General features: G+C 46.5%; 12 protein-coding genes across 12 annotated transcripts; 9 read left to right on the top strand and 3 right to left on the bottom strand.

Moving 5' to 3' along the window:
• Nucleotides 1-381: 381 nt before the first annotated feature.
• On the top strand, nucleotides 382-3,145 carry SERLADRAFT_458832 (uncharacterized protein; the record flags this gene model as incomplete). The annotated part of the gene is made up of 10 exons (XM_007314576.1): nucleotides 382-715; nucleotides 770-855; nucleotides 904-1,247; nucleotides 1,305-1,491; nucleotides 1,543-1,672; nucleotides 1,736-1,892; nucleotides 1,946-2,093; nucleotides 2,146-2,227; nucleotides 2,284-2,707; nucleotides 2,762-3,145. The coding sequence occupies 3 exons, from the start codon at nucleotides 2,034-2,036 to the stop codon at nucleotides 2,703-2,705; spliced, it is 564 nt and encodes a 187-aa protein (XP_007314638.1).
• A 91-nt stretch (nucleotides 3,146-3,236) lies between these two features.
• On the top strand, nucleotides 3,237-5,145 carry SERLADRAFT_458839 (uncharacterized protein; the record flags this gene model as incomplete). The annotated part of the gene is made up of 4 exons (XM_007314577.1): nucleotides 3,237-3,281; nucleotides 3,331-3,780; nucleotides 3,836-4,070; nucleotides 4,125-5,145. 3 exons carry the CDS (start codon nucleotides 3,376-3,378, stop codon nucleotides 4,967-4,969), a joined length of 1,485 nt encoding a protein of 494 aa, XP_007314639.1.
• Nucleotides 5,146-5,397: 252 nt separating this feature from the next.
• Nucleotides 5,398-7,898, top strand: SERLADRAFT_458843 (uncharacterized protein; the record flags this gene model as incomplete). Its single annotated transcript, XM_007314578.1, has 8 exons — nucleotides 5,398-5,803; nucleotides 5,869-5,909; nucleotides 5,962-6,521; nucleotides 6,578-6,646; nucleotides 6,697-7,153; nucleotides 7,226-7,266; nucleotides 7,320-7,437; nucleotides 7,504-7,898. The coding sequence occupies 4 exons, from the start codon at nucleotides 6,754-6,756 to the stop codon at nucleotides 7,833-7,835; spliced, it is 891 nt and encodes a 296-aa protein (XP_007314640.1).
• A 91-nt stretch (nucleotides 7,899-7,989) lies between these two features.
• Nucleotides 7,990-9,412, top strand: SERLADRAFT_458846 (uncharacterized protein; the record flags this gene model as incomplete). The annotated part of the gene is made up of 4 exons (XM_007314579.1): nucleotides 7,990-8,669; nucleotides 8,724-8,764; nucleotides 8,818-8,935; nucleotides 8,998-9,412. 4 exons carry the CDS (start codon nucleotides 8,288-8,290, stop codon nucleotides 9,318-9,320), a joined length of 864 nt encoding a protein of 287 aa, XP_007314641.1.
• Nucleotides 9,413-10,528: 1,116 nt separating this feature from the next.
• On the bottom strand, nucleotides 10,529-11,744 carry SERLADRAFT_458850 (uncharacterized protein; the record flags this gene model as incomplete). Its single annotated transcript, XM_007314580.1, has 5 exons — nucleotides 10,529-10,696; nucleotides 10,752-10,957; nucleotides 11,013-11,259; nucleotides 11,312-11,453; nucleotides 11,506-11,744. Coding segments are annotated over 5 exons (897 nt in total), but the record flags the coding sequence as incomplete, so codon positions are not given.
• A 557-nt stretch (nucleotides 11,745-12,301) lies between these two features.
• On the top strand, nucleotides 12,302-14,270 carry SERLADRAFT_413344 (uncharacterized protein; the record flags this gene model as incomplete). The annotated part of the gene is made up of 6 exons (XM_007314581.1): nucleotides 12,302-12,415; nucleotides 12,467-12,787; nucleotides 12,846-13,213; nucleotides 13,263-13,640; nucleotides 13,698-13,794; nucleotides 13,848-14,270. The coding sequence occupies 6 exons, from the start codon at nucleotides 12,302-12,304 to the stop codon at nucleotides 14,076-14,078; spliced, it is 1,509 nt and encodes a 502-aa protein (XP_007314643.1).
• Nucleotides 14,271-14,506: 236 nt separating this feature from the next.
• Nucleotides 14,507-16,726, top strand: SERLADRAFT_458855 (uncharacterized protein; the record flags this gene model as incomplete). The annotated part of the gene is made up of 9 exons (XM_007314582.1): nucleotides 14,507-14,695; nucleotides 14,754-14,794; nucleotides 14,851-14,974; nucleotides 15,032-15,132; nucleotides 15,191-15,196; nucleotides 15,257-15,378; nucleotides 15,440-16,292; nucleotides 16,348-16,418; nucleotides 16,468-16,726. 9 exons carry the CDS (start codon nucleotides 14,632-14,634, stop codon nucleotides 16,529-16,531), a joined length of 1,446 nt encoding a protein of 481 aa, XP_007314644.1.
• An 801-nt stretch (nucleotides 16,727-17,527) lies between these two features.
• SERLADRAFT_380103 (uncharacterized protein) lies at nucleotides 17,528-17,979 on the bottom strand (the record flags this gene model as incomplete). Its single annotated transcript, XM_007314583.1, has 3 exons — nucleotides 17,528-17,779; nucleotides 17,838-17,872; nucleotides 17,931-17,979. Coding segments are annotated over 3 exons (284 nt in total), but the record flags the coding sequence as incomplete, so codon positions are not given.
• Nucleotides 17,980-18,137: 158 nt separating this feature from the next.
• On the top strand, nucleotides 18,138-18,572 carry SERLADRAFT_458857 (uncharacterized protein; the record flags this gene model as incomplete). The annotated part of the gene is made up of 2 exons (XM_007314584.1): nucleotides 18,138-18,364; nucleotides 18,417-18,572. Coding segments are annotated over 2 exons (381 nt in total), but the record flags the coding sequence as incomplete, so codon positions are not given.
• A 290-nt stretch (nucleotides 18,573-18,862) lies between these two features.
• Nucleotides 18,863-19,501, top strand: SERLADRAFT_458858 (uncharacterized protein; the record flags this gene model as incomplete). Its single annotated transcript, XM_007314585.1, has 4 exons — nucleotides 18,863-19,003; nucleotides 19,054-19,156; nucleotides 19,209-19,275; nucleotides 19,326-19,501. 2 exons carry the CDS (start codon nucleotides 19,238-19,240, stop codon nucleotides 19,441-19,443), a joined length of 156 nt encoding a protein of 51 aa, XP_007314647.1.
• Nucleotides 19,502-21,160: 1,659 nt separating this feature from the next.
• SERLADRAFT_380109 (uncharacterized protein) lies at nucleotides 21,161-21,775 on the top strand (the record flags this gene model as incomplete). The annotated part of the gene is made up of 4 exons (XM_007314586.1): nucleotides 21,161-21,262; nucleotides 21,311-21,487; nucleotides 21,550-21,564; nucleotides 21,614-21,775. Coding segments are annotated over 3 exons (185 nt in total), but the record flags the coding sequence as incomplete, so codon positions are not given.
• A 563-nt stretch (nucleotides 21,776-22,338) lies between these two features.
• On the bottom strand, nucleotides 22,339-25,581 carry SERLADRAFT_445900 (uncharacterized protein; the record flags this gene model as incomplete). The annotated part of the gene is made up of 16 exons (XM_007314587.1): nucleotides 22,339-22,729; nucleotides 22,835-23,072; nucleotides 23,124-23,353; nucleotides 23,407-23,482; nucleotides 23,536-23,622; nucleotides 23,682-23,711; nucleotides 23,765-24,068; nucleotides 24,121-24,194; nucleotides 24,245-24,324; nucleotides 24,382-24,510; nucleotides 24,560-24,818; nucleotides 24,874-25,005; nucleotides 25,059-25,129; nucleotides 25,180-25,301; nucleotides 25,359-25,379; nucleotides 25,442-25,581. The coding sequence occupies 16 exons, from the start codon at nucleotides 25,579-25,581 to the stop codon at nucleotides 22,581-22,583; spliced, it is 2,142 nt and encodes a 713-aa protein (XP_007314649.1).
• Nucleotides 25,582-25,604: the final 23 nt, after the last annotated feature.

Below are 25,604 nucleotides of genomic sequence, written 5' to 3' on the forward strand. Positions count from 1 at the left end.
AGGAGGAGGACCGTTTAGCTATGGACAGATGGTGATGAGTTATATATGCAAGACAGGAGGGGTGGAATGGAACTGAGGGACAGAAACGCAGTCCGAAGGAGCGTGTTACGGACACTAACTATAGGGGAACCGAACTGTAAGTACGCAGGCACTCCTCCGGCGCTTGATGTCACCTCTGCTCAAATGGGACATCACTAGTCCCGGACGGCCGGTCACTGCCGCACCAGATGGAGCTAAAGCCGTCAAATTTCCCAATACAGTTAGAATTCGGGTGATATTGGAATATAAATCTGAGGTACAGGTCTGGGCATTGCTATTTTTAATCAAATGGAGATACTGCAACTTCGCACTCCGAGTTCGCCACCAGCGTTGGTTGTGGATACACCTACGCTAGGAGTCTCGAGGCAATCAAATCATAGCAAGAGGAGCACAACCCCAGGCTCGTTCAAATCTCTTTCCCACTATACTTCAGATCAAGAAAATCATGTGAGAGGCACAGTGTACACTGATGGGCGAACCACGCGTCACTGGTGGTGGCGCGAATCACTAGATTTCATTGTACTAAACTACATTTCTGTTGCCAACAATGAACATCATCGTCCTATTTCAAGTTACACAAATCAACTCGGTATTACCCATGGAAGCGTCTGGTCTGTTTGGTCTGTACCCTCCCCTCCACCTGGATACAGCAAGCCCCAGGAAGTAATATTCAACGGTCAGTGGTTCTTAGTTGTCAGAATATACACACTGTAATGCAGTATATCGGCAGTATAGGTCCAGCTTTCAGCGCCCAGCGAGTTTACGGAGCAAATGGCGATACTGACTGGTGTTTTGACCGCATCTGCATCTGCATTGGTGAGTGGTTTCGTTCTTCTCATTCTGTTCCGTGAAACCCATTTCCAGACAGACGCTATGGAAGTTTACACACCAAAGAAGATGGCCATTTAAATATGTGCTTAGTTACACTCTTACCACTTCCCTGCTGTCATGGTACTGTCAGAAGTGGATTGGCGCCAACCCAATACCATTGATCTCAGCATCTACTTGGCTACTTGCGATTCATTTCATAACGCTTGCTGCAGTGACATGTAGCTATCGAGTGTCGCCGTTCCATCCACTCGCTGCGTTTCCGGGCCCAACTTTGCACAAACTATCAGACCTCGTGATGATGTACACCGTCTCTACAGGTTATCGTTATCTAGAACTCAGCGCTCTTCACCAACAATATGGTGATTTTGTGCGTATTGGTGAGCATCATTCACACTGTCATCTACCCGACTGTAATATAAATATTCCATTTACAGGACCTAATAAGCTGTCAATCCTGTCCCATTCTATCCAACATCAGGTCTACAAGAGTTCTCGAAGCTTGGACAAGAGTCTGTCCTGCCCCGTACCTGACGATGACATTCAGGGTTTGTTTTTCCAGACGAGTAGGGAGGCGCACGGGATTGGACGATCAATTTGGGCGCCTGCATTCTCGCAGAATATGTGAGTGTCATACTTGCTCGTTTCTGGATATAGCATAATGGTGTCATGCAGGATGGACCAGTATTGCCATGTATCAGAGAATTCTATAGCGCAACTTATCGACTGTATTGAAAGACGGAAAGATGACAGAAATGTCATTGATTTGGGCACTGCATTACAGCATTGGTCGTTCGACTTTAATGTAAGCTGCTGCAGACTCGGATAGTTAGGCGGAGGGCTCATAATGTATCTTTTCTTTGTGTAGGCTCATTTTGTATTTGGGAACCATAGCATTGATATACGCTGGTCGGTGTGTTTGATTCATTTTTCTGACTATGTTATGTGCCACAGAGCATGATGGTCCATGGGGACCCACAAGGCCTTGTGAGCAAAGGCCAACTGGCAACCGCGCAATATGAAATGCAAGTCTTTCTTTCATATTTATTTTCTTCTATTGCTTACAAGATACACTTAGACTCTGAGAGGTCCCATGGCTACTCAACATTTATTGGCACTCGCCTCTATCCAAGCCCATACATGTCCTTAACAATTATGCAAGAGAAATGATACGCAAAAGAAAAACTCTTGGTACACCGGAGTTGCCTGATCTCTGCTCGTTTCTCGTAAGCTATGTTCCAGTCCCTCAAGGAGTACGGCTGACCCTCGAACAAATAGTTAGGAGAGCATGATGATAGTCATGCCAACGAATTAACGGAGGGTGAGCTGACAGCAGATGCGATGTTTGCTATTCAAGCAGGTATATGCGTCCTTTTAGTTAATCTTAGTTCTGTTTTGACCCTATCTTGATTGTAGGGTCTGATACCACTTCTGCCGTGCTCGCCTATGCCTTCTATCACCTTCTCTCCAACCCAACTACTTATGCCAAACTTCAAGAGGAGCTTGATACAGCATTTCCAAAACCAAGTGATGAATTATATTTATCCATTCTTTACTCACTGCCCTATCTCAATGCTGTCGTGAAAGAGGAGCTGCGGTTATCGACTCCTTTCGGCAACATGCCTCGCGTCGTACCTGATGAGGGGATTGTATTAGATGGGAGGCATATTCCGGGAGTGACTGTTGTGGGATCACCGACATATGCAATGCAGGTGCCAAGAAATATTGGTCACCAGAGCCAACCAAGTTCAGGCCTGAGAGATGGCTTCCTGGCGGGCTGGGCCCGGGGAGCATCACCGAGGAAAACGCACTGGTTTCTTTTCAATGTGGCAAGTTAAAAGTTAAAAGAGTTGTTCCGTTATTGGTAGTCTGACTTACATTGATACACGTGTAGGGCCATTTGGACGTCTAGGAAAACGGTATGCCATTCGAGAATTGCTCTTGGTCAATGCTCACCTCGTGCGGGCTTATCATATGACATTCCCACCTGGATTTAATGCAGGAGAATTTGCACGGAAGGTCCAGAACTTCAAAACGACCATATTCGCGAAGAAATTAGAAGTACAGCTGGAGCGGAGGATGTAGTTTTGTCTGAGATTGATTTTGATGGTTTGGTCAGGAGCTAACCAGTCACTCGGACGTATAGATGCAAGAACTGGTAATATTTTATCATATTGAATATCTTCCACCATCTATATATATTATTCAGTCTGTATGTACTAAATACTGTACTATACTTGTACCATTTTCTTATTGCTGAGGAGAACTTGAAGAGCATGAAGATCATATGACATGGCAATGTGAAGTCACGTGAAACCTCATGCCGCTGCTCACGCGTAATGCGGAAAAAGCCAGTTGTTCTTTCAATCGAGGTTGACGCTGCAGACAGTGACTCGAGCTTATACTTTTCAGACGTGCGTTTTGCAGCTAGACAGACAAAATTGAAAGCTGATTAGTGAGCAGGGTTATAACCAAATTCAAACTTTTAGCTCTTAGCTATTCGATGTGATGAATTCGACATCATCTCTCCGAGATCTTTACAGCCCTCCCTCCTCCGCATGGTCTTTCTTTCCTCCTGCGGCCATGCCCACACCGAATACCACAGCCTCGTCTTCGTCTGTTCCTACACCTGGCAATTACCAATGGAGTACCCGACCTGCACCCAATTCCATATTTGACCTCTCCCCGTCGCTTCACCTAAATGAACCATCCAATATCAATGTTCCGCTGCTGCTCAAGTCACTCGTCGCCTCTGCATTCTTGCAGTACACCAGCACAGCAATTGCGATGCCTCTGGAGGTCGGAAAGATGCTTTTGCAGGTGCAGTGGGTGCCCAAGGATGCTAGCATGGCTCCTGAGCAGGTATACGACGCATCGGTAGAGGAACAGGTAGAAGATGAGGAGGAAGAAGTGGTGCGTACATAGTCCTTTCATTCAAAATTTCTAAGCGAAATACGTCCCCTCTTAGTTCAGCGACGATTCTAATGAAAACGAGGCTTATTTCGCTGATCCTAGCAATAGTGCTGGCAAGTTCCATCCGCCTAGAATGGTTGATGACAATGGCTATATCATGAGAACCTCTGTATTCGAGGAGGGAACTCGGCCAGAATATGTCATTACACTGGGCAACGCCGACGGAACTTGGGGTATGATTAAGCGCATAGCCACTTTTCGCGGCGAAGGCTGGCTTGCGCTGTGGAAAGGTTAGTTCACCGACCACTGTTCAAATGATATCCATTTAATCGAGTTTATTCAAGGTCTACTGACATCTTGTATCCACGACGTCATTTCCACGAATCTACAGCCTGTTATCGATAATGTTATACAATCACTTTTCTTTTCGGCTTCGCCTGCATTTCAGCAACCACCACTCCTTCTACCCATTGCATCGCATCTTATCACAGGTTTCCTTCTTTCTCCCCTGGATCTTGTTCGCACGAGACTCATCGTGCAGTCCTCGATGTCGCGTCACAAAACCTACTCTGGACCCATAGATGCGCTCTCAGACATCATCGCCAACGAGGGTGGAGTGAAGGGTCTTTACCTCCATCCACATCTTCTGATTCCAACTATTCTGGACAACACTTTGCGCCCATTGGTACATATCATGATGCCCTCGCTCATAGCGTCCAACTTGGGGCTGGGCCCCCATGTTGCGGTAGATACTCACCCGATTGCCTGGGGACTTGCTGAGTTCGCTGGAGGATGCATCGGGCTGCTTTTGACACTGCCGATCGAGACGGTGCGCAGGAGACTGCAGATTCAGACTCGAGGCTCCGCAAAGACTATACGCACCTGCGTAGAGACGCGACCAGTGCCTTACAACGGCGTAGTAGATGCACTTTGGCATATAGTGACAGAAGAAAGGTCTGATTCACCCGCACGACATGGAAAGCGGAAAGTCGGAAAGTCGGATGCCAAAGCCAAAGAGAAGCATGATGATGTGGAGGAAGGCGGCGACGAGCAGAGTTGGCGTAGCCATACTGGGATCGGGCAGCTATACAGAGGGTTGGGGATGCGCCTGGGAGCAAGTGTTATTGTGTTTTTACTTGCTGCGTTTGGAGGACGAGAAGAGGTGGATGCAGGATGGGCCGAGCTATAAACGCGATTATACTTATGTTTTGTTGTCTCATTGCTAGGTTAATTATTATCAACGTGAACGCCCAACTCATAGATACAGAGCGAGCCAGCCATCAGCGAAGAAATGGTGGTCAGCCGGACACGGCAGCATAAGTAATCAGTGAGCAAAAGCAGATGGATGGTACCGTTTCTCAGGCCGGCGGCAGTGAGTGAGATCGGTTGGGACCTTCTTGTGCGATAGACCTGAAACAAGCTATGCAGATTGATCCGCTATGTTCGGGCCGAGGATCTACAAGGATGCGACTCGGAGTAAGTCGGTAACGATTATTAAATAGTGGAACAAGGTGGCGCGTAGATTTCAGGTCATTAGCTCGGCAAGGACAAGGGAGACTAGATTTCAGGCTACGTATACATATGTAACAGAAAGTTTTGACTCGGACCTATGCATCCAGAGTCAGATCCTCATCAAAAGCGTCAACGAGCATGTCCACAGCAAACTATCACTCCTTTGCTGTCGTAGGCGCAGGTCCTGCCATTGGCATCCCCATCGTACGCGCCCTGCTTGCCCGCAGCGCTGCAGTCGTCGTCCTCAGACGCCCAGGGTCTTCGAGGGAATTGCCAGAGGGGACTCGCGTCGTATCAGTAGACTATTTAGATGTGCAGGCCGTTGCATTGGTATTGCAAGAGTACAATGTAGACGTGCTCGTTTCCGCCGTCGCTTTTGATGGCATATCAGCTCAGAGGCCCCTAGCGAATGCTGCTAAAGCTGCGGGCGTCAAGCTCTTCATGCCTTCAGAGTTTGGGATGCCGACGGAAGGAAGCGATGGCATTTTGGGGCTCAAGTCACATTTCGCTCGTGAGGATCTCGTTAATCCTCATTAATATTCTCTACTGAACCAGACCGGTCTATATACAATAAAGTATATCTGCGGTCTATCGAGCTCCCATCTGCTCGAGTCTACGTAAGTAATTTTGCAGTAATACCTGAAACATTTGCTCACTGTATTGTTGCAGGCTGGTCCATTTTACGAATCCATTCCTTGGTTGACTGCTGTCCAGGAGACGGATAAATTCTTGATTGTCGGTAACGGACGCACTCCCTTCTCTTCCACAGCAAGCGAGGACGTTGCAGGTGAATAGCTCCCGCCTCAAACTCTACACTTCTCACTCCCCCTATGTAGGTTTCATCGCACACATCCTGACCACCCTCCCGCCTGTCAAGCTCCACAACGCCACATTTCGGATCCAAGGCCACAGGAGCACCCTGTTCGACATCGCCAGACTCTATGCCCACATAGCACCCGTTGAGTTCGTGGATTTCATTCCCCACGAAGTCCCCGATGCACGGGCGAGGCAGTATCTCCAGAAGATGATCGAGTTGGGTGCTGCTAGTACGGGCTGGGATCCCTCCACGGGTAGAGAAGGCAATCAGCCTGCTGGTAGCTCCAATTCTCTTTGGGAGGGCCATCAGTGGAAGAAGGTGAAGAATATCTTACACATCTAAATGTCTAGACACTTCGTCTTGCTTCAAGGCTCGAAAAAAAAGCATTCAATCACAGGGAGACGGAAGATATGTAAATATATTCTGTCTCATAAACTGGTTATATTTTCTTAGCACGACATATGACAGGTTTCGGTGCCGGCTTGACATTCAAATAGTCATTCTGACTTTTAGTGAGTAAGTCTCCGGGACCGAATGGTGAGTATGACTCACAGAAACTTGCCAATCATATGAAGCACATGTCGCAGCTCCTCCTATTTTACTGTATATAAGGCCCTATTAAACGTCAATCTTGAACAGAAACGATGGCAAACACTACCCTCACATCAGCAGCTGAGCTTCCCTACAAATCATTCGCCGTTGTAGGCGCAGGGCCCACTCTCGGCGTCCTTATCGTCAGCGCTCTGCTCGCGCGGAATGTACCAGTCATAGTCCTCATTCGTCCTTCGTCTACGAGGGAACTACCTGCAGGCGCGCAGGTCGTGCCAGTTGACTATACCGATGTGTCGGCGGTCGCTTCTGCCCTGCGTGATCATAACGTCGACGTCCTTGTGTCCACGCTTGCCTTTGCTGGGCTCTCGGCTCAAACACCCCTAGCCGATGCTGCCAAAGAGGCGGGCGTCAAGCTTTTCGTGCCCTCGGAGTTTGGCACACCGACTGAAGGAGGGACAGAAGGTATCTTACTGTTGAAGTCACAACTTGCCGGTGAGTGCTTAGTTTTCACTATTCTTTGATGGCTGTACAAAGTAAACTGACCTGATTGGCTCTCCTGTGCAGCATACTTGAAATCTATCGCTCTGCCATGCGCTCGAGTATACGTCAGTTTCGTCTAGCGATCGTTACCGCCCAATTAATTAAAAGGTTTGTATAGAACGGAGTGTTCTCTGAATTTGTCCCATTTATAGCTGCCATCCATGAGACGAAGAAGTTCTTGATAGTTGGGAAAGGAAATACACCTATTTCGTACACAGGAGTTGAGGACGTTGCAGGTGACTTATCACCCACTCCATATCCCCTCCTTTCTCCAATTCATACCTCGTTTCCCCACCAACCAGGATTCACCGCACACGTCCTGACCACGCTTTCGCCATCCAAGCTTCAGGACGTCACATTCCGGCTTCAAGGCCAGCGTGGCACCATGTCCGAAATCGCCAAACTCTACGATGGTGTTGCACCTGTTGAGTATGTGGATGCGATTCCTAGCGAGGTTCCCGCCGCGCAGGTGAGGGAGTACCTCCAGACAAAGTTTGAGACCGGTATTGCTAGTTCAGGCTGGGACCTTGTCGCAGGTCGAGAGGGCGAAGAGGCAGCTGGAAGTTCGAATGCTCTTTGGGAGGGTCATCAGTGGAAGACGGTGAAGGAAGTGTTGAATATTCAAAGACATTAGTCTGGTGTTATGGAATTTAAATCTTCAAACGAGTGTCAGATTTACCTAATGGATGAAATATCGAGAATGAGCCAACTGTTAAGAATTTCGAAACAATCACATTTGTAATCAAGCTGTTTGCGTTAGGAACTTCGATGAAACGCTTGACCCACTTGGATCCTATTATATCGCCCACAGCTATCAGATAACTGCCCCACACAAGGACCCGAGTTCGTCATTGAGGGCTGACTCAGTCGATACCAACTTTCGAAGTACAACGAAAGTGTACAGAACTCGCAATCTCGCCATAGTGTGCTGACTGAGCGAGCTTGTATCTTCATAAGCAGAGCTCGTCGAAGGAAGATAGTCGACCCGGTTGTCTGTATATATACCATGAGAAGAACTATGGAGTCTCATATCCAAATCTCCTATTTACCAGACTATCTCCTATCTCTTCAATCCCCTACTTCAATATGTCTACTTCAGAATCAACCTACAAAACGTTTGCCATCGTAGGAGCAGGGCCCAGCGTGGGTCTCCCCATCGTCCGCGCCCTTCTCGCTCGCAACGTTCAAGTTGTCGTGCTCACTCGCTCTGCTTCTACGCGAGAATTCCCCGCCGGAGCCCGAGTGGCAGCAGCTGACTATTCAGACGTGGCGGCTGTCAGCTCGGTCCTGCGAGAGCATAACGTGGATGTTGTGGTCTCTGCACTTTCTGCTGATGGCTTCTCCTCTCAGAAGCCTTTGGCGGATGCCTCGAAGATTGCAGGGGTAAAGCTCTTCGTCCCCTCTGAATATGGCATGCCGACCGAAGGAGGTACCGATGGTATCGCAATTTTGAAGTCCCAATTCGCTGGTAGGTTTATCAGTTCTGCGCCGTCTTTGTGCTTGAGCTAAGTTGTCAATGCAGAATACTTGAAATCCATTGAATTACCGTCTGCCAGAATATACGTCGGTGATTTTCTTCCCTATTGCATCAACATCTGTTGACATGATAACTGCAGAACGGCCTTTTCCATGAATATGTCCCATGGTTGGCGGCCGTCCCTGAGACTGGCAAGTTCCTGATCGTTGGCAGTGGAAAGACGCCTGCGTCGTACACAGCAATAGAGGACGTCGCAGGTGAGTATCACCTATAGACCTTCTTATTTTCCGAGCTAATTTGCCTTCTCGTCGTCGTGCAGGTTTCCTCGCACACGTCCTGACTACTCTCTCACCATCCAAGCTCCACAACGCTTCTTTCCGAATTGAAGGAGAGCGAGGCAGCTTATCCGATGTCGCCAAGCTCTACGAGGGCAAGGCAGCCGTCGAGTACACAGATGCAATCCCCGCTGAGGTTCCCGATGCACCAGTGAGGAACTATCTCCAGCACAAGTTTGAAGAGGGCGCTGCTAGCACGGGCTTTGAGTTCGCGTTAGGTCGGGACGGCAAGGAGCCTGCAGGAAGTTCGAATGCCCTCTGGGAGGGTCATCACTGGAAGACTTTGAAGGAAGTGCTGAAACTTTAGATATATAAGCTGTTAGTCTCCCTTAGCCAGGCCAAATACTGATATCAAAGTCGATATCAAAGAATAAGACAAACTGGTAGTTTTTCATCAGTGAATTCAGTTGAGCGTGCCAGCGCTTTTCTTTGGCGATGCTTACATCAGCAAGGGCAAAGTATATATAGAAAACCCAGCAAATAATTTTCCCTTCATACACCCTCGCCACAGCTTTACAACTATCTGTAAAGCAACTCTCTGTCACGGTTTGACTTGGGGTATGCGATTGGAAAGGGAAGATGGATAATCACTAGGAGCTCAATTAAGCCGGAGCGTTTTCTCGGGTGTCCTCCCGTTCCTCATTTTGAAGGGCGGGATAGAAAATGCTTGACTATGTGGCTCTGACATCTTAAATTCAACTTATTCGTATGGGACTCGTATGGGTCGTGGTTTTAATCATGCTGTCGTGTGTACGTTCTACTTTTGCAATAAAATTCACTCTTTTCTGCCAGAGAAAATGGTCAGAAGATGTTTCGGTACTATGAGGCCACCCCAGGCCAGTGAGGATGCTCCGTTATGAAAGCTCATTCATCTGCGATATTGACCACTTTTGACGCCCTACATCCTGCGGAAGCAGGGTATACCATCTTTAGCGACCACCCTCGTCGGCTTTCCTAGCTTCTGCTGTTAACAGTCAAGGCGCTCAGTACAGGCCGCCACCACCGCCCACGAGCGTCAAGCCTGAATTACCAGTGGGTGAGGCCTAACCCTGGTGGACAGCCCACCCTTAGTCTCGGTGAAGGACCAGTTTCCAAACCAGTTTGATCACTTGTGAATCTAATCTCCGCATTTGCACTTGCAGTGGGAATAATTGAGCGTCTTGAACGCGGCCGAAGTTCGAGGATTCCATTCTCTTCGAGGTAACGCCAGGTCGATCGATAAACTCAGTACGATCATGATTGATGCATTGATGTTCAGGGGAATGATGATGCATAGGTCCTCACAGCGCCAATCTCTAGGATAAACGTCAGTGATTCCAGTCTAGGACACCATCGAAACTGTAAGCGCCTCCGACCAAAATCTGTTGTTGTCCAAGTTACAACCTTACATCGGGGCAATTTCACTGATCTCAGATAAATGACATATAGCCTTTTTTTACTTGGAAAAGATCGTGCATTGCATTTGACATCGTAATCTCGTTAGTCGTAGCAAGCATTTTGGTAAGTAGGTATTGTAAATATGCAAGCCTGATATCTCCAGTCCGTGGTTGTGTACAATTACGTACGAAGGATAGTATAGTAACAGCGAAAATAAAAAGAAGAAAACGCCGAGCCCATGAACTAATATGGTTGTTGGCGGTACAAAGGATACTCATCGTCGCGCATATCGCCCAGTTTGTAGTCCTGATCCAGAGGTAACCTCAAACCTGCAGTGGTGTAGATGACAACACAAGCGTACTCCATGAGGATGGACATGACTAGGTAGATCCACCACTCTCCAGTGAACATGTTGAATTTAGCAAGATCGCTGGTGTTTACACTCTGGGTTTGGGTTGAGGTTGAGGAACTGAGCATGCCGAATGAACTGGAAGAGAAAGTAGACAGAACACTGTACAACGTGCGGACGCCCAAAAATGGCAGTGCGAATGTTATGGCACCCAAGAGCTGCAAATAATGTGTTTAGAGCAAGATCACAACGAAGACTGGACGATGAACGTACTGATTTGCGAGACTTCATGAGTTGATTGGCGCGGGACCAGAAGTAAAGAGTCACGGCGATCAGAATGATGTAGAGAGCAGCGAATAGAAGGACACCAGCACGCCTCATGGTGTTCGCCGATGATTGTGAACTGGAACTACTGCTCGTGGCATTTGCAATACCAATGATGGTCAATACCAAAGCGCCTATACCAACGAGATGAAGAAGGTTGAAAACCCTCTTGATACCATCGAAAGCATGTTCGCTCCTGCCATAAAAATGAGCCAACCAGAAACTGGACATTTACAAAAGGAGCTTACGCAATGGTGAGGAATCCTAAGGTGCCAAGGAGTAGAGGCGACAGGCCAGATGCTTCAAGAGCGTAACCGCCAATGAAAAGACCAATTACAGTTGGCTGCACCGTCTCTGCTGCGATAAGTAGTATTCCACCAACAGTGCGAACTATGCCAAAATTGAGTAAATGTGAATTGTTAGTATGTCGAATTGTGCTCACTTATAGAAAACATGAGAAGAAGAAGCCATGCTCTTTGTACCCCATATTTTCGTAATAGAAGACCGGTGAGGAACAAAAACGGGACATAGAGTATGACGGTGACCACAGCGAGCTTGCCTTGAGCGTCCAATGCCATGGATGATCAGAAAGATTCAAGAGTAGATAAGTGAAAAAAGGGGAAGGAAGTAGTGAAGATGAAAAGGTAGTAGGGTAATGACGCTCATACCCTCGAGCTGACCGGCTTTTGTACAAAAAAGCCAGAACAAAAAGGGCGCAAGGCTGTCTCGGAGTTTTAGCCATGTACTGCCTCATGACAAGCGCGCTTTTACTATTTTAAAACATTTTGAGGGAGAAGCGATGCCTGAGATCGGCGACATATGAGATGCAGTCATGCAGATTTGATGGCCATGAGTGGACCGGGAAAATGCGTCCTTATCGTCGAGTGAAAATAGACAAGTAACTATAGGAGATCTTCTGCAACTGGAATTCCTGTGCCACGGCTGACTAGGCACGGACACCGTAGTCTCCCGAGGATCGTGAGGGTTGCATTTAGCGAACACTACTATGAGCACCGCAGCAGAATCTGTGCAGAAAATACAGCGTGGTTGTCAACTTGAAGCGCTGGCTGTGCTCACTGAGGTCAAGACTTCGTTAGAGTATTTACGTTTCGGGTCATTAGGCCGCCCTCCCAGCCTCCCAGTTTAAGTTCAGCCACACCATGAATGCGCTACATTGGCGCAAAGGGCCGGGGGCATATTACTTGAAATTGTAGAAAACGTTAACTAACACCAAAAAGATGAGATTACCTCGGCGCGTCCCATGGAGAGCAATAGCTGAGCTTGATCAAGTCTGCTCGTGGATATTTGCTGACGAGAACGATATCGATGCAAAAGAACAGGCAGTGAACAGGGTGAGTGCGGGTTTCAAGTTTTGTCCTGATCTTTTTTCTCAGTTTCTGTAGCTGATAGCCTGGAAAGCGGTCACATCTCTGCCGCATGCTTTAGAATCCACTTTAATGATTCTTTCAGTCACTTTGCTGGACTTTTCGCTATCCCAAAAATCATCTGCATCTGCAAACTTGCATCTGCGCCAAAGTTATGCAACTGCAGTTATCAGGCTCGTTAATGGTCTCGTTGACCCCTTACAAGTGGGTGCATATGCAAGATCTATAGCTGCCATAGCCGCACAGCTGGGTCTGCCGCCCTGGTTGGTTGAACTCAGACATGCAGCTACACACGAAGAATTGCCCAGTCTTGAATTACTTAGGGAGGCCGCTCGTGAGGTATATTTTTCACGGCTTAAACTTTGTATCAACCCGTCGACATCTTCTCGTATTTTAGTCCTTGTCGTGGCTCTTCAATCACTATTTTCTACCGACATTAAATCCCTCTTCTTCGTCGCCGTCATCTTCTGCCTTCATTCGACCCGTTTCACCTCTTTTAAAGCGGTACAAGGCTTTGCTCAAGTTGACGATCCGAGACGCATCCGTTCGAAATCAATACAAACCGGATATAGAGGCATGTCTGAGAGACATAGAACGGTGGATTGCGGAAGGCAAGGTAGCGGCTAGTACCAGCACTGATACTTTGGGATGGGATGACTATATGAGTAGGAACGATGAAGATGAAGATGTTGCAGAGAAATGGGCGTTAGATAGACTTTGTGTTGAGCTGATGGAAAGGGGAGCACTCGTGCCCTTGTCAAAGAGGTATTTCGTTTCGAGGCGATTGCATCTATCTCCGCTGAATATAACCTAGGAAACGTGTTCCTTCTACCGATGAATTTTGGCCTCAAAAGGAAAATCTTTCTCTGTGGACACCCCTCCTATCGCACCTCCAAACGCATCATTCTGGGTTTTCATCTGTGCTAACGAACCGCATTCTCAGCCATCTGCTTTCTGAGCAGGCACCTGTAGACGTTACGCTTGACGTGATCCAACTGGATCCAGAAGAACCTGGTGTCATGCATATGGATATATCATATGACATGTGCCTTGCTCGATGGATCGCCTGGGTGGTCAATGTCTGGAACTCTGACAGGGAGGAGGGTGACTATGATCCAAGGAAGGAAATCTATGTCCGTTTAGCTGCAGCTCTGGCACCCGGCAACACCACAATGTTAACGAGGAGGAAAACGTAAAGTATTTGATCATTCACTATGAGACTTGTCAAATTTAAACCCCTTCCTTTTAGGTTAACATCTCTTCTTAATGCACTCAGTCAGGGTAATGCGGAATTAGAAAAGGCCACCGCGCTTCTCATTCCCAACTCAGACAATGTGAAATGCCAGGTTATTTCTTTACACTTAATTCCATATACCCTTAACTCAATGCTGCCGTACAGCAGTGGCATCAAGATGATCTTGCAGAAATGGACAAACGTTTGCACATTCTGGTCTCGTGCGATCCTATAAATGGCAAGCCAGACGATGTCCCTGAAGTGACAGTTACTGCGTCGAGCGAGTCCCACGAGACGTCGCATCAGGAGAGCCTTCCGTTAGGCTGGAGATCATTGAGTCCCAGTTCATCCTGGAAACCCTGTCCCATAGGGTTATATGTTACTGGTGAAAGCTGAACATGTCCATTAATTTTCCATTTGTGGATTGTTAGCCTCCTCCGTCATTAAATGCATTCATGATAGTCGGTCCATGGGTCCGTCCGAATGATTCTCATCATAGACGTGCTGTGGTATTTCTCCGCTATGTACGGAGACAGCGAGGCACATGCATTGTACTAGATCCATCAGAATATACTTCTTTGCTGCGGGATATCATACTGAATACGCCTGAGGGTGTGCGATAGGCTCGCGCCGAATTCCCGCCACCTTCACAACTTTGCAGTGTTTTCGGTACGAATTAAAGTTAGTGCTCCTGTGTGTATTTTGTTTGTACGCCATGTGAGCGCGCGAAGTAGAGCCACTGATTCCATCTTATGCGGAGTTTGAAGGTGACAGTCAGCTGATGACTAAGAAGCGGCTTCGTGACGTAACCAATCCCACGGCGCATAGGTAAATGGAAAGGTCATGGCACGGCACCGCGCAGCTGCAATGACTGCGTAACTCTTTTGCTCAGTCCACTGTATCTGATCTCACGACAATAGACGACGTCTCTGATAGAAAGCTTAGAAGAATGAAGTTTAGCACACCTTTACCTCAACCACTACCGAAGGAATGTGCGAAAGCAGCAAAAATATGTAAGGTTTCTTCTGGTCACTGCATCAGCAATAGGCTCTAACTTTTGGTTTCGGACAGTTGGTTCTTTTGTTGATAGCAGAAACAATGGTCTTGATGGCGTGAGCATGGCACATATATACCTGGTAACATGAAGAAGTAAAGCCACGCAAGATAGGTAATCCCTCGTAACGTGTTGGAGAATGCCAAGGGATTTGCCGTATTCACAATATTCAAGGCTGGGTTTGTATTCTCTGCCAGAGCTGGGTCTGGCATAGTCATAGCAAAGCTGAGTGATGGAAGTATGTCGTCTACTTTATACTCTCTCTTATGAGTGCTAATCACCATACTCTTTCTAGCGTGGTCGGCGCCAAGTGCTATAGGTACAGCTGGACTTGGTGTGGGTGGTCAAGCTGGGGCTGAAATGACCGATTTTCTGATCGTCTTAAACTCGCAATCCGTGAGCTTTACTTTGTCTTCTTCGTATATTCACTCCATCTGATGCTCGTTTGTTTAAGGCTGTCGTAAGCCATCACTCCCTCTCGTATAGCGGAATTATAAGGTACTGATATAGATATTGGCAGGCATCATTCATGTCCTCTGGTTCACTTACCCTAGGAGGAAACATGAGTATCGCGATCGGCCCTCTTGGCCGGAACGGTGAGGCATCTGGTTCATTGAACACAAGCGGTAAAGTCGCAGCTATGTAGGAATTATATCCCTAATTGTCTCTATGAACGTTGAGACACTGACTGTTTGCTCCACAGGTATAGTTACTCTAAGACAAGAGGATTGTTCGGAGGCATATCCGTAGAAGGTTCCATGATCGTAGAGCGTCAAGATGCAAATGCATTGGCATATAAGTCTGATGTGACCGCAAAAATGCTTCTCAGTGGTATGGTAGACCCGCCAGACTGGGCTTCGGCTCTCATCACAACTATATCGGCTTGTACTGGTATGCCAGGAAATCGCAAGTGGGTCGATGATAGGGCTGGTGAGCCTGCTAGATACAGTTTTGGAGGAGTCGCAAGTCCTGGAGCTGAGAAAGGCGCTACATTACTTACCAAAAAGAAGAAAGGCCCTGATTTTCCTCCAACTTCTTGGGGTCAGCCGAAGAACTCTGGCTCGTTCTTTTCACCCGAGAATACGGAGGACGCGTCAAATACCTCTTGGGACGATTTTGGTTCTTCTAACAGACATTCTATCAGCGATTTCGATTCACATGTCCAGCCGAAGTATGCCTCAGCGACGGACGCGTCTAACCGTCGGTATTCAGGTTCACATGGTACGACGGAGCGTTACGACCCGGCTTCTCCTTTCAACTCCTTGCCACCCTTCCGTCTCGCTCACTCGTACCTCTCGGACAAGACCATTGCTCATTCTAAATCAGCGAGCACGTCTGCGGCATACCCATCGTCTCCTGGTCAATCTCGCGGAGCATATACCAATCCGTTCTCTTCTTCTCCTCCAGTTACCGAAGATACCGAATATGATAATCGCAGGCGAAGTACTAGTCAAGCAACGCCTTTTATTAAACCTAAACCTGAGCTGGCAGTACCCCTTTCGCCACAGGAAGGTGTAGGCCGTGCCATTGCCCTATATAATTTTAAGGCTGTTGAGGTGCGCTTAGACATAACTGATGTATATCGTCAAGCCCCGTACTGAATTCCTGTAGGCCGGTGATCTTTCTTTCTCGAAAGGGGATGTGATTATTATTACCCGCAAGTCAGAGAAGACAGACGACTGGTGCGTTTTTTTTCTCAAATTCGTTGAACCAAGCTGACACAGCTATCAGGTGGAAAGGTAAAGTCAGTGGAAAAGAAGGGATATTCCCTGCAAACTTTGTTGAAGTGCTATGATCTATTTACCGTACCTTTTTGTGTTCGACCTATAGACTGGTCTCTGGATTTTATGTAGCTTTCTAGCAGTCATTTGTGTCTCTGTCAACAATCCTGTATTGTATTGGACTATTTAAAGTTTTCTCGTTTTGCAGGGCTACGGCTTGCAATGTTATCTCTAACTCTCAGTCAGGGGTAAATTATGTAATGGTGTTAACTACGTCGGTTCGGGAAATGCTGTACAACTTCAAAGAGAAACCACATTACACCTTTAGTTGTTCGCTAATTCAAAGTGAAGGTCAGTTCGCAACAAATGACTAAGGCAGGCAGGAGTAAATACTATGCGGTTCGCATTGGTCGCGAAGGCCCAAAGATATATGCTACCTGGGATGAGGCAAGTGGCATTTTGACTGGATGGACAATCATCAAAGTCCTCTAACGTATGGCTTTGTCGCGACACTGGATGTCTTTAGTGCAAAGCAAACGTAAAGACCCTGGAAATCAATCTCTACTCGCTGCTGGTCTAATGTACACTATAAGGTCTCTCGTTTTCCTGGGGCTGTCCACAAAAGCTTCACATCCCGAGCAGAGGCAGAGGCTTGGCTACACGTTGAAAAACCAAGTGAGTAGAAGTCAGAATGTGTGCTGGGATTGAATGTTTAAATATCCTCCAGTTTTTCCGCATAATTCGGACATCGTTCCAATCGATATGAGGTCCATGTCAACACGCGAGCTTGTCACATGCACAAAGGCAGCAAAGTCTCCAGAATATTCAAGTGCTCACGCCAGTATTAGTGGGCCTAGCGTACTAGCCGCCTCTCACGACTATAGTCAAAAAGACTCGGTGGAGACAACATTCATCCCATTAGATGGACCCCTCTTGCCACAGATGCCACTGTCCGACGAGCAAAGTCGAGTTTTGGACCTGGTGAAGCGAGGGCGCAGTATTTTCTTCACTGGTTCCGCAGGTTTGTTTCTGGCGTGTCGCAGCTTCAACCCCCTAACTTCCAAACACAGGGACGGGAAAGTCCGTTCTTCTAAGAGAGATCATACGTATATGTGGTGGCCGTTCTTCAGGAGAACTTGCAATTACTGCATCTACCGGTATAGCATCGGTCAATATCGGTGGGACGACGTTACACTCTTGGGCAGGAATTGGCCTTGGCCAAGAAGAAGCCCATAAGCTAGCTGGAAAGTTTCTCGGACAACCTAAATTCAAGAATGTTGTGGATCGATGGCGACAAGTCAAAACGTTAGTGATTGATGAAAGTTCGTACCGCGCCTGTTTCTTCTTGTTTGAATATTAACCCCATATACAAAATGTCAGTTTCGATGTTGGATGGCGTTCTTTTCGACAAACTTGTGCGTATGTTTCATACCCAGTACGAATAATGTTCTCATTGCTACTCCTATATAATAGGAGGAAATTGCCCGCATAGTCAGAAGAAATTCAGCACCTTTTGGTGGAATACAGGTCAGTACTCATTATTTCACCTTTCGCATATGATGGAAGCGACGTATAGTTAGTACTTTCTGGTGACTTCTGTCAACTGCCTCCTGTACCGGATCGCAAGAACGGGATGGTTGTTCAGTCTAGATTTGCTTTTGAAGCCAATACCTGGAGACGATGTGTCAACCAACCCGTGATATTGACAAAAGTGTTCCGACAAAAAGATCAAGGCAAGTCCTTAGCTTGTGGTCACTAACTCATCACTCATGGCCTGCATTACTTTTAGCCTTTGTTGATATGCTCAATTCGATGCGTTTTGGGAAACTTGACCCAAAATCTGTCGAGGCATTCAGGAAATTATCACGACCTGTCAAATACACTGATGGAATTGGTCCAACGCAACTGTAGGTCACTTTAAACGTTATCCTATAATCACGCTCATCTGATGCCTTATAGATATCCAACTCGTAAAGAAGTTGACTTAGCAAATAGTCAAAGACTTCGAGAGCTGCCGGATCAAATTATCAGGTATCCAGCAGCAGATAGTCCGGGTCGTGACTCTAACGGAAGACCCATATCCCATGAACAAATGGGCCGTCTCCTCGAACGTCTTGTAGTGCCGCCTGTGATTGATCAGAAGGTCTGCTTATTTTGTATGTCAGTTTTGCAATAAGATTTACTATAGAATTTTATCTATGAAAGATTGGTGCACAAGTCATGTTGATCAAGGTGTGCATATCTATGAAACAGACAATAGTTGTTGGTTGATACGATGATTTTCGTAGAACATGATACAAGGCGAGCTTGTCAATGGCTCTGTGGGCACGATCGTCAGATTCAGCACATCGAAGGAAGCTATGCAAACCAAGACTGAGATTGCAACAGAAGGAGGACAGAAGGATGAAGCACCGAGATTTATCGATTTATCGAGCGATAACGTATGGCCTGTGGTGCGATTTACCAGTGGCAGAACTCTCCTTTGCATCCCAGTCGACTTTACTATCAATAATGCGGATGGAGAGACAGAGGCTCGGCGACGGCAGGTCAGTATCGTTGCACCAAACCTTGACTTTGGGTTTGAACCTTCTTATAGATCCCTTTAATCCTCGCTTGGGCTCTGAGCGTGCACAAATCACAGGGACAAACTCTTGAACGAGTCAAAGTAGATCTGGCTCGTACGTTCGAAAAAGGCCAAGGTAATGCATACAATCATATCCTCTTACAAATTTCTTACATTCATTATTCAAGCTTATGTTGCTCTTTCTCGTGCAACAAGTATGGAATCACTTGAAGTATTGAACTTCCATCCTTCCAAGTAAGTCACGTCATGGTGGCACGTATAGTTTATTCAATCTAGACATCTAGGGTGATGGCGCACCCCCGGGTCTTGGCCTGGCACGATGATCTGGACCACGAAGTAGATATGGACCCCGATTTTGATGAAATGGACGCAGATGATGCAGTAGACGCGTTTTGGAATTAGTATATTCGAATTTGTTTCCATAAGATATATCCGCATTAATTGTATAGTACCAAGTTTCTTGAATTTCCGTCGCTGTGCTGCCGCGGTCTTCGGCGATGTGGGTCCAAATGCAGTTTACACTATCTCCACTACCAATGCATAACGTAAATTTACAAACACGCCTTCCCACTGCAGGCTACGTGCATACTCTACTCTCACCAGTTCATATCGATATATCTCTCGTTTTCCTTTTGTATAAGCAGGGTTTTCAAATCAAATCGTTATGCCCAGCGTTCGTCGCCCCAAAAAATATTATGCAGTTCGTATTGGGCGGGAGGGGTCACGGATTTATGACAATTATAAGGAAGTGCGTGACCATCAATCTGTCCATGTTCATGGAGCTCCTCAGCATGTAATATGACTGCTTCATCAGCTAATGGCACATTTCTTATTCAGTATGAAGATGCCGTATGTGCATCGCTCTATTCCAAAGCTCGTATGAAATCATGACATATATCCCTCAGACTCGACGGTTCAGTGGTACGAGCGCCAAAGGCTTCGACTCGTTAGCTGAGGCTCAAACATGGCTCCATAACTTTCCAAGGCCTGCAGGCATGCATCCTTCTTGGCTTCCAGAACGTAGTTATCCTGAGCCCTCTCCCAGCTCAAATTTGGTGTGGACAGAATACCCAGGGCGACCAATACCACTTAACCGCGGCGCTGGATCTACCACTAATGATATCTTTAATCCTGGAAATTCATCACGACCACACACTGTTGTAAATATCTCTATTGGTCCCACACTGAATCCTCCACTACTAGTCGCCAACAATGTCCCTTCAGCAATGGATATCACCATTGAGGTTATTCCCAAAGTTGAACTTGAATTCTCGCCAGAGCAAAAACTTGTGCTGAATATGGTGCAGAGTGGTCAGAATATATTCTTCACTGGACCTGCAGGTAGGACGTCAGCTTCCTCTCAGATAAAATATTCACTGTGTGAGGTTTTCAGGGACAGGTAAATCTGTTCTTCTGAGGCAAATAATCAGCTTGTTCCGTGGGCGTGCACCTGGACTGGCTATAACAGCACCAACCGGTATTGCTGGGCTCAATATTGGAGGCACAACCATACATTCTTTTGCCGGAATTGGTTTGGGAAAAGAATCTGTCCATGACCTTGTCACCTATATGTCCAAACGTTCTAAAGCAAGATGGCGCGAAACTCACGCATTAATCATTGATGAAGGTACGTAGTGTCGCTTATCTTTCCCGGCAACTTAAAAGAGACATTGAAGTGACACCTAGTCTCCATGCTCGATGGACGCCTCTTCGATAAACTAGTATGTCGCCTTCTTGAATTCTATGACACACTCCTTATCGTATTTTGGTTTAGGAAGCTATTGCCCGGTTAGTACGTGAGTCGCCGAGACCTTTCGGCGGCATACAAGTGAGATAGATTCACTAAACATATCAAGTTCTGGCACGTTCAAACGAAGTTCTTTTCTAGCTCATCTTGTCGGGTGATTTTTTCCAGTTACCCCCTGTTCCAGAACACGATAGTAGGACTGTACTCCCGGCAACCTTTGCTTTTGACGCAGAATCTTGGCCGCGATGTATTGGACAACCTGTTATACTCACCCAAGTCTTTCGTCAGAAGAATGAAAGTAAGCACGAAGGTAGTCACTATCTGCGATATGGAGCTAAAAATAGCCAGAGTTTATCGGTATGCTCTCCGCGATGAGAACTGCCCACCTCGAACAGTGGCATATCAACGAATTTCTCGGGCTCCAACGTCCTCTTGTATATACAGATGGCATTGTACCTACTGAACTGTAAGTCCCATAAGTCACTGAAGGAACCTACTCAATAATTCGAAGAAAGGTTTCCTTTGAAGAGGGAAGTTGAACGCTGTAATAGTGACCATCTTGATCAACTCCCGGGGGCTTCTCATACATTCATAGCCATGGATAGCCGAGGATACGACATACACAAGCAAAGAATAAGCCCACAAATAGCCGATCAGCTCCTGGACCGACTTGTGGTTCCCAGAGAGATTACATTGAAGGTAGGATATTATGAAGATCAATCCGGTTCGGACTGATCGTTAGTGACCAGGTCGGGGCTCAGGTCATGCTTTTACGAGTAGGTCGGAGAAATTTATCCTAGCTCTTTTATTTTTCATTTTCTCCAGAATATAGCCGAAGGAAGACTGGTAAATGGATCTGTCGGAAAAGTGCTCGAATTTATCACTGCACATGAAGCACGCAAGCGGTTCATCGAAGTTGCGCAACCCAAAGGGTCTGATGAATCTCTGCCGATTCTACCCCCAGCGGCGTCGGAAGTTGAAGGTACTAAAAGTCTAATAGCTCTGGATGAAGTAGTTTTTTCCACAAAGCAACTATTTCCTCTGGTTCGTTTCACGAATGATGCGCTGCTTCTTTGTGCCCCTTTGGATTTCAGTGTCCAGGGCATCCCAGGGAACGTTGAAGCACAACGTACGCAAGTCCCTCTAGCCCTAGCATGGGCGATGTCGATCCATAAATCCCAGGGTCAAACTCTAAGTCGAGTGAAAGTGAACCTTAGACGCATATTCGAGAAGGGACAAGGTGAGGGTCTTATTATATGTTAAGAGAGTGGACAGCACTCAAAAACTTCAAGCTTATGTTGCTCTTTCCCGTGCTACGACCATGGAAGGTCTTGAAATAGTCAACTTTGATCCTGGAAGGTGAATCCGAGGCATGGATACATTCAATGTGCTAATTAATGTACATCCTGCAGAGTCACGGCGCATCCAAGAGTTGTTGCCTGGCAGGTCGCCTGCCAAAAACAAGCTGAAGCTAGAAAAGTTCAAGAGGAGGAGATGGACACGGAAGAAGCTATCGACCGGTATCACTCTCTGTCGGAGCTCAACGATAGCATCACTCAACTAAAATAATTTATATACATGGCTCATTAAACTTCACTGAGACTAGTGGTACCCTTAAAGAATGGAAGTGATTCGCGGTTGGGATGAGGGTAACAGAATACGTAATACCTATACAAAGACCAAGAGAGAACAGTACTCATTTACAACCGTAAGTCACCATAGTTCCACGTTATGGTCCACCCATGTGTCATAACAGAGGAAACGAATATACGTATATATGTCTCACAGCTCCTTACTCTGCTGAAGAATCACTCGTCGAGTCAGATAAGGTGGTGGCAGCCGACTTAGGAGTAGGAGGTGACTGTGGAGGAGTGGACTGTGCGACAGACGGACCATGTTGCGTATTCTCCGCGTTGGTGACTAGCGTAGATGTTGTTGATGCTTGAGAAGATGTCGATGCTACATCATTGTCTTGTGAACGGGCTGGCCTAGGCGGCAAGGCGGGTATATCCATAGTAGCTCGTGTCGGAGATATTGGATTGGCACGTAAGGATGGGTGAATACTACTCGTAGGTCGCATGGGCAGTCGAGGTGTAAAGTCCTCAGGGTTCCGCGGGGACTGTGATCGAGGCGCGACACTAGCGACTTTCGTGTGAGATGAACCGTACGTGTATGTAGGGGTCGGCTCTCCTATAGGTGCCGCAGGTAACGGTGGAGAGCTACTTGTAGGATGTTCGTCAAAAAGAGTGCCAGCGTTAATAATCAGATCCTCCATCGACGAATCCTGAATGAAGCAAGTGAGTTGCGGGACAAACATAAAAGCTATGTAAGTGACCTTCCACGATTGTACACTAAGAAGATCTCCTCCTTTGGGTAATTCGTCTTCACCAAAAATTACACCTCCAAATATAATTGCAAGATTCTTTGGGTCCATCTTATTTTTTTCTGACATAGCCGCGACTCGGCCAAGGTGCTCCACAATAGCCTTCAATGTTGCTCGATGAACATGGGGTAACCTCCTAATCTTAGATCGCAGCACAGCGAAGTTATTGAACTGGTGATCTGCTGAAAGTAAGAGTTAGATTGAGGTGCTCGATTCGTGATACGAATTGGCTTACTGCGGTCTTCAGAATATTCCATACGGTCCTGTAAGGGGAACCTGAAGACTGGTTCTGGTAATTCACGCAAGTACATCTAGAAGAAAACGTTACACGGTGACACAGATTTTTGATTGATAACATTCAAACCTTCAGTATTGACGATACAGCGTAGACGTCGTCAGTCAGGGGATTGAATTGGAAAGCAACTTCGCTCCGCTCTATTTTGCGCTGAAGCTAAAAAAATTTGATATGTTAAAGAGCATGTAAAAACATATGAAGGAGTTATATCCCACATCTTGTACGACAGCATGTCGTCCAGACACCTTTGCATGCCAGCATCAGTACCTTGAGAGTTATATGCAAAAAAGTAACCAACCCTATAAATGCCCTCGGACTCGAGGCCTCTTTGATCGATTTCTTTGATACATATTCGAACAATTTTAGGTATTTCGCCCTCCCCTAAACTCCTAGCAGTTGCATAGTCCACTAAACTTACCCCAAAAATCAGATCGCTACATTCACCAACGTTATAGTTGTAGTAAAGTATAGGTTTTAGCGTGGCAGAAGCTAGCGATCGTTGTATAATCGACCCAACATCGGCAACGTCTTTCTTGGGAGAAATCTTGTCTACCATCGACCTCGCATGCGAAGAAAGTTGGGTTTGTGTCATTGTCGTAGCACTGGTATGTGATATGATTGATCGATTTCCCGACTTTCAGCAAAGGTACGTACGTCATGTTATCCACATACTGATCCAACACGCCCTTTACCGTAGTTGAATAGTCATGCACGAACATTTCTAAGCTCTTGACGTAAAATGAGATGAAATTACAGATGCCTTGAAGCACAAGCTCACCTTGTATGCTCCTTCGAGAATCTTTGTTCGTCGAAGCCTTAAAGTCTCCAACCAGTGCACGCCTTTTCTATACTCCTTATCTACACGAATAGACCGGTTTGTTCGGTTTGTCATATTACTATATGAAAATAATTTACCTGCTTCATCTGCTTCTCGCTTTGCCCGAACAGTCCTAAGGGCAGTATTTTCTGAGCGACCCCCGAGGCTTTCTTTGACCGTCCCACTTTTATCCAGGAATGTGATCAATTGGTTTAACTGTTTCTTGCCTAGCATACAATGAAGATATAAAAAGCATTTGAGAACAAATAAAATTACCATGCTGTGCAAATTCAGAAAATGCTGTAGATGTTGACGGAGAACGGCTACGGCCTGATGGCATGCTGCCTGAAGGCCTTCGATCGAGTGGCCGCAAGGGATGCGGTGTTGTTACGACAGGTTTAGTTGGTAGACTGGGATTAGACCGGGAATTGCTGAATGCATTACTGCTTTGTTCCAAATAAGGCGTATATGATGGCGTATGGTGATGCGATGAAGTAATAGGAGCAGTGTTGGAAGTGACAGTAGCTTTGTGATCCTTTGAGAGGGGTAAGGGTAAGGAAGGTGTTATTTGCATAAGGTTATGAACTGACCTCTACTTCCTGACATTTCTTCAGATAGGTGCGTTTAAGCTTTGGTAAAGTATTTTCAGCGAATTCATTATACGAATTACTAGACTCCTTCAAGTCCTCTTTGATACGTTTGCGCGTGCGTTCTTGCGTCTCCTATTGACGGAATATGTTCATGCTATGGTGCGAACAGAATCGAGGGAACATACTTTGAGAAAATTCAAAGGGTTGACGATGTCAATCGTCAAAGTAGTAAGGAATGCCTGTCTTGTTTGTGCCTCTGTTGGCTTAAGCTCAGTTTTGTTTCCGAAGTAAAGGAATAATACCAACCTCTTTCGACATTATCCCTAACTTCGCTCCATGCTTTTCTCGCTGTATTAAGATCGTAACGATCATCCAAAAAACTGTCGATGGCTTTTACTTTGCGATGTAATTTTAGGAGTGAATCGACACTGATGAGATACGACGATTATGCGCTGCTAGAAGGGACATTATGAGGTTATACTTACTAAACCTCTTCTATGCGCTTTCTTCATCAACGAAGAAATAATATTGAGCAACAACTTTGTAGGTGCACAGGATAAACAGGTACCTTTCCTGGAAGAAGCTCAGATAAGAATCTGTGAGAACCTTGAGATGATGTTCAAATAGCGGTATCGGCCCTGATTGCGATGAAGGGTCTGATATTGATGGCCGTGGTGTCGGCGGGCTCTCTGTCGCGGATGTTGACATGATGGTCAGCGGGCAAGGAGCAT

Source organism: Serpula lacrymans, assembly GCF_000218685.1.
Source record: "Serpula lacrymans var. lacrymans S7.9 unplaced genomic scaffold SERLAscaffold_3, whole genome shotgun sequence".
Taxonomy (NCBI): Eukaryota; Fungi; Basidiomycota; class Agaricomycetes; order Boletales; family Serpulaceae; genus Serpula; species Serpula lacrymans.